This window comes from Convolutriloba macropyga, chromosome 14 (genome assembly GCF_964194025.1).
Source record: "Convolutriloba macropyga chromosome 14, txConMacr16.3, whole genome shotgun sequence".
NCBI classification, from domain to species: Eukaryota; Metazoa; Xenacoelomorpha; order Acoela; family Convolutidae; genus Convolutriloba; species Convolutriloba macropyga.
In genome coordinates this window covers 14,281,317-14,294,332 of record NC_134481.1, presented here as the reverse complement: position 1 = coordinate 14,294,332, position 13,016 = coordinate 14,281,317, and the positions used below count along the sequence as shown (strand labels likewise).

At 37.0% G+C, this 13,016-nt stretch overlaps 1 protein-coding gene across 1 annotated transcript in view; it reads right to left on the bottom strand.

Moving 5' to 3' along the window:
* The window catches only part of LOC142353366 (kinesin-II 95 kDa subunit-like), a 437,531-nt gene that overhangs the window by 21,039 nt on the left and 403,476 nt on the right, over window positions 1–13,016 (bottom strand). The window contains exons 2-11 of the mRNA XM_075405599.1: window positions 9,140–9,187; window positions 8,969–9,063; window positions 8,794–8,892; window positions 8,624–8,721; window positions 8,225–8,540; window positions 7,617–7,779; window positions 6,817–7,037; window positions 1,575–1,670; window positions 1,260–1,363; window positions 510–754 (exon numbers count right to left, since the gene is read on the bottom strand). Of these exons, the coding sequence (XP_075261714.1) occupies window positions 510–754; window positions 1,260–1,363; window positions 1,575–1,670; window positions 6,817–7,037; window positions 7,617–7,779; window positions 8,225–8,540; window positions 8,624–8,721; window positions 8,794–8,892; window positions 8,969–9,063; window positions 9,140–9,142 (1,440 nt within the window). The 5' untranslated portion in view covers window positions 9,143–9,187. The remainder of the gene's footprint in view (window positions 1–509; window positions 755–1,259; window positions 1,364–1,574; window positions 1,671–6,816; window positions 7,038–7,616; window positions 7,780–8,224; window positions 8,541–8,623; window positions 8,722–8,793; window positions 8,893–8,968; window positions 9,064–9,139; window positions 9,188–13,016) is intronic.

Sequence of the window (13,016 nt, the reverse complement as noted above, 5' to 3'; positions counted from 1 at the left end):
TTCAGAGGCTGTGGGCTAGATAAATTTTTCATTATGGGTCGTGCGAAGACACAGTACAATTCGCACCCGGACCTCCTGAGTCGTCTTCCGTCACTTTGACGGAGGTATTAACCACTCGGCTATCAGGTCCTTGTTTTCAACTCTCTAACAATCGGTTTTGTTTGAACAACAAACTTTATTTCGGAGTAAGAGCAACTGAAATCACTCAAAAATCAAAAATGCATAAAAAAGACATACGTTTACAATAATTGCTTCTCATTCGAGAGCAATTAATAAGGATCTAAAAGAACTTAATGCCATTCGGGCTTTACCTGTTTATCTCGTTTTTGAGGACAAAAAGTCAAATGGCCAGACCGCAAAACGAACAGACGAAAAGCTGCATTAAAAAAGACCAGCAGGACCAATATAATTAAAACAAACTTTGTTTTAGAGCAATTAAAAATACTTTGCCACAATCTGTTTGCAAATTATTTCGTGTTTTCGTTTAACCAAATAATGCTAATACAGACCTTAATCTTATTAACGAGCAAATCGTGATCTTTCTGTCGTTTGCTAAGCTCATTGGCTTTCTTCTCCATGTCGGCTAGCAACTTGGACTTCTGTTCTGCAATAATGCTCTGATCAGCCATCAGTTTCTGTTTGTCCTCTTCTAACTTAGCCTGTTCCGCCTTCATGAATTCAGCCTCCGCTTCAGCTGAGTTGCCCCCTCCTTCACCTTCGTCATCGTCCTCTGATTCTGATATTTCCTCCATTTCTTAACATAAACCAACTAAAGTGACAATAATTGCTCTCAAATGACAGATTTACAAATTTAGTTACACTTATAGAAGTAAACTGCCGCTAATCAAATAATCAAAACGGCCAAGTTACAATTTTGCACAAAAAAAGACTTCTCACGAGAGCAATTAAAAACATCAATCAATTTTGCAAAATCATTTATTTCTCAGGGAGCACATTTTAAACTCAATATGGCTTAGAACAGAAACTGCGCTTGCTCAGAGTAAAGAGTACTAAGTTCCGAGATATTAAAAGCAGTTGGAGCAATGTTGTAGCGCACTAGTCTCGCCACCTTAGAGACTGCGATTTGGTTACAGTACTGGTGCATCACAATAAATGCATCTGTTCAGACCTATTCCTGCCCTCACCATGTGGCATTACCGACTTTCAGCACTAAAAAACTTGACCGTATGTGTTTCAAAACTCAGTCTTTACGAATGTGTATTATACAGTATAAAAAAATCACATCAGGTTTAACTGACCTCCGCTGGCGTTCATGACTTTCTTCTTACGTCGACCTCTCTTACTTCGTTTCTCAGATGATCCACCACCACCGCCTCCTTTCTTAGTTAGTGCCTCCCTCAACCTGTTTAACAAACGACGGCAAAGTTAATATACTCAATTGGTATGGCTCGTGTAGATTGAGCAAAACTAATAACTTCATAATGACTGAAATTTACAAATAATTTTGGAAAATTTTGTTTTTTTTTCGATTCAGTTTCATCCTTTCTTCAAAGATGAACCAATATCAAACAGCCAATTTTTAGGATTAGATAATGAACAGAAAACCCACTAACTTGAGCAACTCCTGTTGGAACTTCCGCAGAAGAGCATCTTTCGGATCCTCGTTGATCTTCGGTTGATTTTTGATGTTCTTTGCTCTGTTTGCATACCTGGAAGAGAACAAATATCAAACATAGCCCGCAAATTGCCGGAAAATAGCAGCCGTTCACCCGCATGACACACATTGGGATTTAAACAGACAAAAAATAAGAGCCAGAAACTGACAGAATTATACTAATTGTCAAAATTTTTATTTGGTGTGCAAATTCTGCACATTCGGTTAGATTCTAAAATTACAGTTAATTCAGCTTCTAAACTGAACGCTATTAAGCATAATACTAAAAGCAGCTAACAATCGGTTTAGCGAACTTTGATAACCTAATGCACTATGACCGAATGACCGGGCTTTATATGCTTATACTGTTTCTTTTTATCTTTCTCTTCATTTTGCTCTTTTGACTTTGCCCGTATTCACTACATTGCGTAATTCAATGCGTGAAAGAATTTAAAATCCATTCAGTTGAAACAGTGAGTGATGTAAGTCAGAAGTCAAGCATGAAAATCGTGGCTTATGTAAAACGAAAAATGTGATCAAATGGTAAAGCGAATTAAAATAACATAGCGGGAAAAGTCCTGAAATACAATTCAAAGAATTGAATGAACAACTTATAATTGCTGCACCTGCCCGCCAAAAAAAAAACAATCTCAAAAGTTGAAATAAAAATGAAGCAAATTGAACAAAAAATATAATCATTGCAAAAAACTCTTGAGACTTTTTAACCTGAACAACGATACAATTGAATACAGCCAATAACCCAAGCGCAAGCCTTGAAGAGCTTTGACAACAAATAGTAAAAATGAAAAATGAAAATTGGAAAATTTAAAGAAAGTTTATTTTCGCAATATTAAAAAGTTCAAAAACCCCTCCTTTTCTCTGGACTCTGCCCCATAAATTAACTGCAAGACCTTAAAAGATTCATTGGCCCGTAACAATTGATAATTTTACAAGTTGACAAATTACAGAAAACTCGAAAACAATTACAAAGTTTAATGAAATGTTGCTAAAGTTTGAGCTATCAGTTTCTTCAGAACCATTTCATGATCTCCAGATGCTGTCCATTCACCCAATTTCAAGCCTCAAAAAATTGCATTGGCTCATAAAGATCGATAAACTAGGAACTTTTTAGAAACAATGAAAAAGTTTCAAATTTTATTTGAAAAAATCGCAAAAATTAGTGATATTAAAAAGTTGAATACAATTTTATTGCCCACCGCAACTATGCAGCAGAATTCGTGATATTAAAATGTTGATGACAACTTCACTGCAACTAAAAATTATCCAAAAATTTATCAGATTCTAGGGGAGACTTTATGGCCCCGGAGGCTCAAAAAAACTCACATGACAAAAATTTTAGCAAAATTCAAAAAAGTTTTTCTAAAGTTGCTAAAACTCGTGACATTAACATGTTGAAAACCAATCCATTGCCATTCAAAACTATGCAGCAATTTATTTTCAAACCCTCGAGGAGGTTTTACGGCCCCTGAGACGGAAAAGGCTAAAAAATGACAAAAATTTCCAAAAAAAATGGCGAACAGATTGCCGGAAAATAGCCGCGATAGACGCTTGTGGCCTTCCATGAATAGAAAGAAGTAAAAAAATAAGATAGACAGATTGACTACCAGTCCCTTAATACACCACTAGATTTCTTAGTTAGATTCGGACTGTCAATTTTATGACACATACGCTCTATAAGGAAAAAGCCATAATGAAGCTTTTTCAAAATTAATATTAAAAATCAAAAACTCAAGACTCCAATAGTCAAAAATTGGAGCACATACGTTTGGCACCACTTAGATGCACACAATTGACCTTTAATTAGTAAACGTTCACAAAATTTAAAGTTCATTAAGTGAGATCAGAAGTCATTTTATTGAGTGAGGAAAGTCATGCAATTGACCTAAAAGAAGAACAAATGACGTCACACACAAAATTTAACTGCAAAGCAGTAGAAATCAATTAAATTGATGAAGTCAATTCCAAGAAGTCCAATCACAAAAATCATCGATGGAAACGACGAATTTAAAAAAAAACACGATGTCCCCAATAATAGCCGCTATATTTTCGCGGCTATTAATTAGTATGACTTTTTTATTATGTTTGCATTACCTACACGCATAGCTCATAAAATGGCCATAGCAATTGATTATACCTTGCGAAAGACCTTTATCAACTTTGACAAACGTCAATTTTCGACTAATCAAACAAAAAACTCGAAAAATTACACTAAATTGCAACATTTTTCGCTCAAAACTCTTAAAACCTTTTAACCTAGAATTGATGCCTTCCTGGCATCTGCAGCACTCTAAGCACATAAAAGATTACTAAAGCTACCTGAGGGATTCAAATGAAACTTCATGTCCACTGGGCCTTGCCTATTTATCCCGTTTTGAAAGATCAAACAAAAGAGTCAGCACCAATACAATCCAATTCTTGGATTGTAAAAAAAGGAGAACGCCAAAATAATAACCATTGGGAGGCTGATGGCAGTTATTTAAAAAAGTATTTAAAAACAAAAATAAACCGACTAATGTCGGAAGAATTGCTCTCGAACGACAGGCGATGCAATTTAATTCAGGGGATGTAGCCTAGATAAATTTTTCTTTATGGCTGTAAAAACAGTTGACCACGCCCGGATTTGAACCATTGACCTCCCTATCCATCACCAGAAGCGCTGCCCACTCGGCTATCAGGCCTCATTTTGCTGCGCTGCAATCGATTTTATTTTAGCAACAAGCTTTACTTCGGAGTGAGAGCAATCGATATCACTCAAAAAGAACGAAAGTGTGAAAAAGTCAATTGAGAAGTCCAATGTTCTAGAAGAAAAACGCAAAATCGGTCAAGCAAAAAAGTTTGCATGAAAAAGACCAACACGTTTACAATAATTGCTACGAACTTCGTTCGAGAGCAATTAACAATATTAACAAAATTTCATCTACTCCACCTACCCATTTTACACGCCGATGCTCTGCGGGTCAATTTTTCCATATTCTGACAAGATTTCAAAAACCAAAAACCTTTGTTGTTTTAAGACAACATTCCCAATATCTGACCCGAAGTTCATTCGAAAATCAATACATATCACTTTTTAAGCATGTTGATTAAAAACACTCCACAATTCGAAACTATCTGTCTGTATTACACTTTTTTATTGGCCTAAAGCATGTAAAAAGCATGTGCATCAGCTCGATTTCTTTTTATAAATTAGACATTTCGAGTTTGAAAAACAAATATTTTAACTTCCGCAAATTCGAATGAGAGGTCTTCGTTAGTAAAGCAACACAAAATAGTCAATTTTGGCGTGTACATATAGAAATAACCAGTAGAACACAGAGGTCTGAGCAAGTTAACTCTACATTTCATTTGTTTCTGGACGTGTGAAAATGTAGGCTAAATTTGAGTTTGAGCACCGTTTCAGAGCTGTTCAAAGTCAAACATACCCGGCAGATTGCCGGAAAATAGCCGCCGTTGATTCCAATAAGCATGATTGGGATTAAAAGAATAGAAGATATTGAAAAAAAAAGATTTTTGTACAAAAACATTTTTTAAGTCCGATTTATTTTGATGGCATTTCGTAATTGAACATACTTCTGCTTCTTAGAGAGAGGCTACAGGGACCACTATCAATACCAATAAGCATAAAAGATGGTAACTAAGACTTATAGGAACGATGTTCAAATAGCGGGCATCTAAAATTGGGCTTTATGGGTTTATCACGTTTCTAATTCTGACTTCGATTTTTTATACTGACTCTGTTCATTTTGAATTGCTTTGCTGAGCAACTGATGTTCAAAATCACTATTAGCAGAATGAGAGAAAAGAGAAACTAGCCTAGAGAAGTCAAAAAGATATCACGCAAAATGTACAAAAAGCGGCAAAATGAGGTAAAGCGAAACATTTTTTTATTCGACGAAGTAAAAAAAAACATTGCAGGACAAGTCCTGACGTACAATTCAAAGAATTTTCATTGACTTAGCAAACAACTAGAACTAGAACGGATAATGAGTGAATTGGGAAAACCATTTCTAAAAAAAATCAGATAAAAAAAAAACAAAAAAAAACAGAAAATCAATGGCAAAATGCTGCTAGGGAGAACAAAAAATCACTAGTGAGATATGTAATTTTGATTCTAAAAAAACTAGGCCCAGAATGAGCTGTGAATGGATTGGAAAAACTATTTACAAAAAAATCCGCTCCAAAAAAATCGAAAAAACAATAAAAACCAGAGTGAAATTGCCGCATGTGAACAAAAAACCACTACCGAAAAACAAAATTTTTGTTCAAACACCGTTTTCTCACTCTACTTTAAAATTAGAGCAAAAAAATTCACGCCGCAAAACCACTCGCTTTTTCGCTCCATTTCCTGTTTCGGCGTGACCAAAATCACAACTCCAATTTGACTTCAAAAATCATGAAAATGCGTGAACAGATCTTAAAAAAAAGACAGCGCCCCAATACAATTCAAATTCTTTGAATTGTAAAAAAAATAGAAGCGCTATAATAGCCGGCTGAGAAGATGAGGGCGGCTATTAATCACTGTAGTTTGATACGTTTTCTAAGTAATTTTTGATGTAACTTATCACAAAAAATCGAGCAGCCCAAATTCTCCTATTTTCTTGGGATAATTTTGGCTACTCGTTTTTATGTGACAAATCCCATCAAAAAATGTCTTTGAAAGGCTCTGAGACGGCGCTCAAACAGGCAAATTGCCTCCTAGCATCCCGTCGGTACGATGGCCGCTAAAAGAATAATAAATTATAAACATTTGATGTTATAATCGTATTGAAAACGAATTTATTTATTTATTATTAAATCGTTCTCCGTGCTGATGTATTACATTACCTTTTCGCTAACATTTGTTACCAGTTGAGAAGCGATGTTTTTTAACCAGTGCCGAAAGAGTAATTTATGCACTTATAGACTGAATTACAAAAAATTTCGATCATTCACTGTTTCAAAAATTTTCCCCTCAGCATTTTTCATCAATTTGGTAAACTTCGTCGAAGCATTGTGACGTAGGCTACTGAGCTGCTCTCGAATGGGAAACTATTTAAACTGATGAAAAATCATATTTAGAAAAAACGCAAAAATTCAATTCAAACTCACATTAGAAATTAAGAAAAATTGGAAGAGCATTTCATAGAGAAATCGGTTTCTTTCACTTTTCGATTTACGAGAACTACAGTTGTCAGGCTCACCGAATAGTTGACAAGGTCTCCTCATAATTATAACTAGCTGGTCCAATAGCCGCCACCATCACTGTCTTTGCATTGCCTCCCAGTGAGTCTTGCAACAATCGAGTTAGCTTGCTGTCTCTGTAGGGAATGTGGCTACTCTTGGCATCAACCAGGGAAGAAATCACATTGCCCAATGCACTCAATGACAAATTGATTTTAGTCGCTTCTTTCAATCGCTCACCCTGAAAAGCTACGAATTGGGCTATCTAATTTTAAAAATAGGCGAATTTTGAGAAACTTTTTTCTTGGCCCTCTCGCAAGTAAATAATTGTATAATTGCTACATTACACCTTTGCAATGGTATATTGATTTTATTTGCTAGCACCAATTCTAACCCGAGAAGGCAAATCATAAAATATCATGAAAAAGCTACGAATTAGGCTTTCTTTTTCAAAAAATAGAAAAGTAGACCCATCTGGAAAAACTGTTTTCCATGGCCCTCCCGCAAGTACATAATTGTATAATTGAGAGATTACCCCCATGTATGATTGCCAGATTACCATTTCGCAATGGTATATTGATTTTATTTGCTAGCACCAATTCTAACCCGCGAAGGCAAATCATAACGCAAAAGCACATCAATTTGCTCATACAGGTCTGAGAAAAGAACTCGCAGGTTCTACTATCTGAAATTGGCCATCGACGCAACATTACTGACTTGTTTAGAATGATAATACCTCATTCAACACCTCTTTCACTCTCTGTTACAATTAATGCTCAACAGTACTTTATAAAGCTTAGTCAAAGAAGATGAATCATACCGTAGATCCTGTTTTGCTCTGACGCTCACTGCCAGCCAGGTCAACCAAGTTCAACTTGCCAACTCGGATGTGATTCTCGCCATCCTGTCCCAACTCACTACACTCAACAGTGATGATAAAAATTGCGTGTGACCGACTAGAGTGCTCGTTCATATTTGTTGCGCTGGAACCACAACACATTAATGAAGCGACACGTTAATGTGAAATACAAATCAAATTAATTATGGCAAAGTTAATATCTTCAAATTGATGAAAACTGACACGAGCTGTTGTTGGAACCAAAACTTTATGTTAAGGCAAAAAGAGAAACTTGGTCATAAAAGTAGTAACAAAAAAAATAACAACTTGAGAACGTGTTTTCAGAAAATGTTTATAGAGAACACCCAGGCAGAAAACCCTGTATATTTGAGCGGAAGTCATTGTAACGAATGAAATGGACGAAGACCAACAAGCTCAATGCTCAATTAAATTTCAATTACTGTCATAGACAGTGATTGCTGCTTTTTCGATACTAAAATCTAAGTATTAGTTTCACGAATTGCGATTCTGTTAGACCTATAGAGCAGAATAATGGATAAAATCTAGGGATCGAATGATTGAACACTAACCCGACAGATCTGTTCTGATTTCCAACATTCATCACATGCTCAATTTCTTTGACACTTTTAGTCACGAATGATGATAGGTCTTTAACATAGACACCCGTATCAGCGCGTTCTCTCAGCTCTAGCCGTTTCGATTGGTCTTTTGACAAAAGATCGCGAATTTCTTCCTGATAAATTTCCAAGTATGAGGCTCGCACCAAAAATTGTGTGTTTGTACTCCGTGCAATGTGATTAAATATGTGGTCAAATGAATTTGGAATGACACCTCGAAGCTCAGCGTTTGACCTGACTCCTTCCATTGTGAAAGTTTTCCCAGTTCCTGTAATTAAGCATTACAATATTGCTGGGTTCCATAATTAAGTTCTACAAGTTCATCAGCGCACGATCAAATAATCCAATTACCTGTCTGGCCATACGCGAAGATCGTTCCGTTGAACCCTTCAAGAACTGAATTGACCAATCCTCGAAAAGTTTCATCGTACAGATCTTGTTGCTTGGAGCTTAAACGTTTCATTTCAATTTAGCTTTTGTTTTGGTATCAGAAATAATAAAACAAACTGAATGATCCTTACTTCCAGTCATACACAGTATCGAAAGTGTATGCCTTCGTTGTTTTATCGGCCGGATTAGTTATTTCAATTCGACCAATTTTTGTGTCCATCTCTACTATTCTGAAGACAATAACATCCATGATAGAAGTTTTAGTACCACTTGTCAAAGGGTTTTAGCCGAAGCATAAGGACAAACCTGTTATAACCAGTTTTCTTCTCATTGTCGGAAAGAGGGCGACATCGAACAACAACTTTGACTGTTTCCGCTTCACCCGGCGGAGCTGCAGCAGGCTAAAACATGACGACAATGCTCAATATGAGTATCTCAAACACAAAAGATACATACACATGGAAAACAGAATCTAACCATTTTAAATTCTTTGAATGGGGTTCAATTAAATTTGCATACAATCTAAAAATACAACTGGATTAACACATGACAGACCACTGAAGAGTTTATTACAGGAAGTATTGTCAAACTGAGAGCATCTCTCGTGCCCTCTGGAGGGAGCGGTTGAAGTTTTCTTAAAGTTTCTTAAAAACGAATGTCATACGTGCCAACTTAAAAACGTGCCATATTTTTACATAATAATTTACTTTGTAATCACAAAGTCACTGGGGCTTTGTAACTGGGGGTGCATAACGTACTGATGGGGGGGAGGCGAAAACTCCAGAACTGTCCAGTTTTTTCCAAAGAATAAGTGCCAATCCAAATGGAGTGACAGGTCACTGATCAGAAATTTTTCTAGGAAGTGGAATAATTTACCAAGTGAAATCCGAAAAGAAAAAACTAAAAATAAATTTAAGAAAAAGCTAAGCAGCGAAAACTGCATGAACGTATTCCAATAGAGACAAGTATTTTTTCTACTGAAGTATAAAGACCAAACTATTCATATATTTACGAGGCGATTTTAAAAATGTAAATATTTAACCAAACGTTTTTGTTATGGTTATAACTTTAAATTTACATTTTTGAAGATTTAAAAAAGATAAAAAAAACGCAGACAACTGGATAACTATCTTTTATAATTTGTTGTTGTTGTTGTTGTGACTTTTCGGCATCAAGCCGAGGGGATTGCTCCCATAGAAGTTTGGGTCTTGATTCCACTATTTTCTGCAATCGGAGCAATCACAGAAAATGGTCCATCTACACACTAATCTTTCGTTGAAGTTCAACATCAGACGGTCCCACATGAATGATAGAAAACGTCTTTTGAGTCCCAAAGGCTGGGAAAAGTCTATCTCTTCAGGCAGATTGTTGGCAACTTTGGCAGTTCGAAAGTAAAGTTCTCTCTGAATTTCTCGGTTCCCAGTTTTGGAATTTTGAATAATCTGCCATATTGGTGTTCATAGGTTTCTATCAATGGAAGTGCGTTTTCTTTATCATGGTATAGTTTAGACAATAGAAGTAAATCATTGAGTTGCAAAAACATAGGAAGCGGAAGTAATCTTAGGGATACCATGTTTTCAAAGTACGACGCATTCCAATAGCCCGTTATCCACTTCAACGCACGTTTTTGAAAGCATTCCATTAGTCTCATACTTCCACGCGATGGGTGCCAAGTGCTTGAAGCAAAAGTAATCAAGGGTAGAATTAGGGATTTGTAAGCACAAATTTTCACTCGTTTCCATATTCTTCGATAAATTTCTCTTCAGAAAACCAAAAGGGTACCTGTAAGCTGCACTCCCAAGTCAGTCACTTTTGTGGATTGCTCTAATGTAGTGTTATTCATCGTAAGGCTGAGGGACTGTCCCTTAAATGCTATATAACAACATTTTTCAGCAGCGAGTGACATTCTGTTCCTGGATACCCAAAGTGAGATTCTGTCAACTTCTTTTTGAATTTCTTGGTTAATTTTGTCAATAAACAAGAACTTTGCGTCATCCGCATACAGATATGGGGTGCTGGATATCAAGGAAGTTGGCAAATCATTTATGATGATGCAGAAGAGTAAGGGGCCCAAAATGGACCCCTGACGAACACCACTTGATACTTGTGGAAGGTCCCACCTGACACCATCTTACGAACTGTTTACGGTTACATAAATAGTCCTTGAGAAGACTAAGTACACACCCGCCCACTCCAATTCTCCTTACTTTGATCAACAATTCAGCATGCGGGACCTTATCGAATGCTTTTGAGAAGTCGGTGTATAAGGAAAACACCGAATTTGAGTTTCCTTCGAACGCAACTTGAACGTCGTTCAAAAAACAGAGCATGTTCAACACAACGGATCGTTTTTTCACAAATCCATGTTGACTGGTTGTTAAATGATGCGAGAACTGCTTTTTGATCGGATCATACATACATCATTCGAGTACTTTCGAAACTATAGACAGCAATGTCACTGGTCTGTAAATTTTGACAGTTGCTCTGCAGCGTTTTATAGATGGGCGACACAGCACCAATTTTCCAACAGTTCAGGATTTTTCCTAATCTTTTGATGTTCCTAAAGACTGCGCTCAAGAATAGACTTAGCGGTTCAGCCAGTTGCTTCAAGAAACAGGCGGGAATGTTATCTGGACCTCGAGTTTTTGAGACATCAAGGTTTGTTAAGATTGCTCTTATTCTTTTTGAGCTGACATCAAAATTCATTAGGGTTGGGTCCGGAAGGTAATCGGCTACCGTGTCTTTGGTCTTCTCAGAAAATACAGACTGAAAAAACCTATTTAGCAGGTCTACTTTCTGTTGAGTGGAATCGGCAGTCTCTTCCTCTAGAGAAAGTATTTTGGGTAGAGTTACTGTTTTTCTAAGGCTCTTTAGGTGCTTGAAGATCACTGTCGTATCACGATTGGTCACAAGCTTCTGTTGATACTGACACCTATCTTCTGCAAGTTCCGGTAACATATTTTCTAGTCTCAACTTTTTCCGATAGCACTAAGCTGTTTGGTTTCTTGCGTTGCGCTCGCTGAGCAGTGCTCAGCATCTTCATAGTATGAGAGGTCTCCCTAGAAAACCAGGGAGGCACAAGCTGTCTATGTTGAGTACGTTTGGGACAATGTTTCTCTATTAAGGATTTAATGTAATCAAAAAACTCTTCAACCATGCGATCGATGTCAATGAAGCATGTAGCCTCGAAAAGGAACAAGGTCATTTCTCGCCGCTTCGCATCGTAATCGGCGTTGCAAAAGCTGAAATAATTGGAGACAGGGGTTTTGCGTTCTTCTCTGTGTTCTTTAGTCGATAATTTCGATTCGTGATCTGAAACGTCAAACAGTTGTCTGAAGACAAGATCAATCTGGGCAGTCGTGTTTTCCACTTTCCGTTCAAACACAAGATCTAGTGTGTTCTTTCCACAAGTACCAAAGTCCACTATTTGGTGAGAGTTAAGTCTTTCAAACATTTCAATCACCGATTGCTCGTACTCATCTGCGCTGTGATTTAGGCTCCAGTTGACCTTTGGTAGGTTGAAGTCTCCGCATATCAAACATGCGTATTGCTTGAATTCTTCAATAACTCTGAGTACCTGTTAAGTAAAGTCAGCTAAAGTGGATCTGTAGGCGCTACCTAGTGGAGGATTGTAGATGACCCATACAGGATATTTCTTCAGTTGTATGTCAACGATAGTGAGAATACATCCATCCGGGAGATCGTCACTGTTTCGTTTTGCACTGATGATGCTCTGGATAGCTTCCAAAACACCTCCGTGTTTGTTGACAGCGGAGATATACCCAGGAAGCATTTGGAAGTTTTGAGTCTTCTATGTCTTCATTCCACCAAGTTTCCGTAACGATGACAATGGGTATCTACAGGTCATCACAGCATTTGCAAACTTAGTTCATCTATCAAAATTCAAAAGACTACGAGCATTTACTAACATCAGATTCAAATTTTCTAGTCAATCGGATGGTTCTTCCAAATCTACTTTCGTACCGTTGTGAAGCAGTTCAAAGTTTCTAATTTTGAGTTCGGTTGCAGGTGTTCCGTTCTCTATCATCTCACGTCTCTTCTTAAAACAAATTCTCTTTTTCGGATTCTGCCTTAGTTAGTGATGGAAGTACATAAAAACCGTGGTCAGAAAGTAGTTTCCATTTTTCTCTAGCTTTAGCTAAAATCCTCCGTGTTTCCCAACAGTTGGGAAAAGTTACTAGAACGCTTCTTGGCTTCGAGCGTTTTTTATCAAACCTTCCAAGTCTTCTCACGTTTTCAACCGTCGTGCTGACTTCAATTGCATCAAATATATCTTTTATGTTCTCATTTAGTGAAATGAAGTTCACATCTTTTGTCTTTTCTAGGTCTTTTG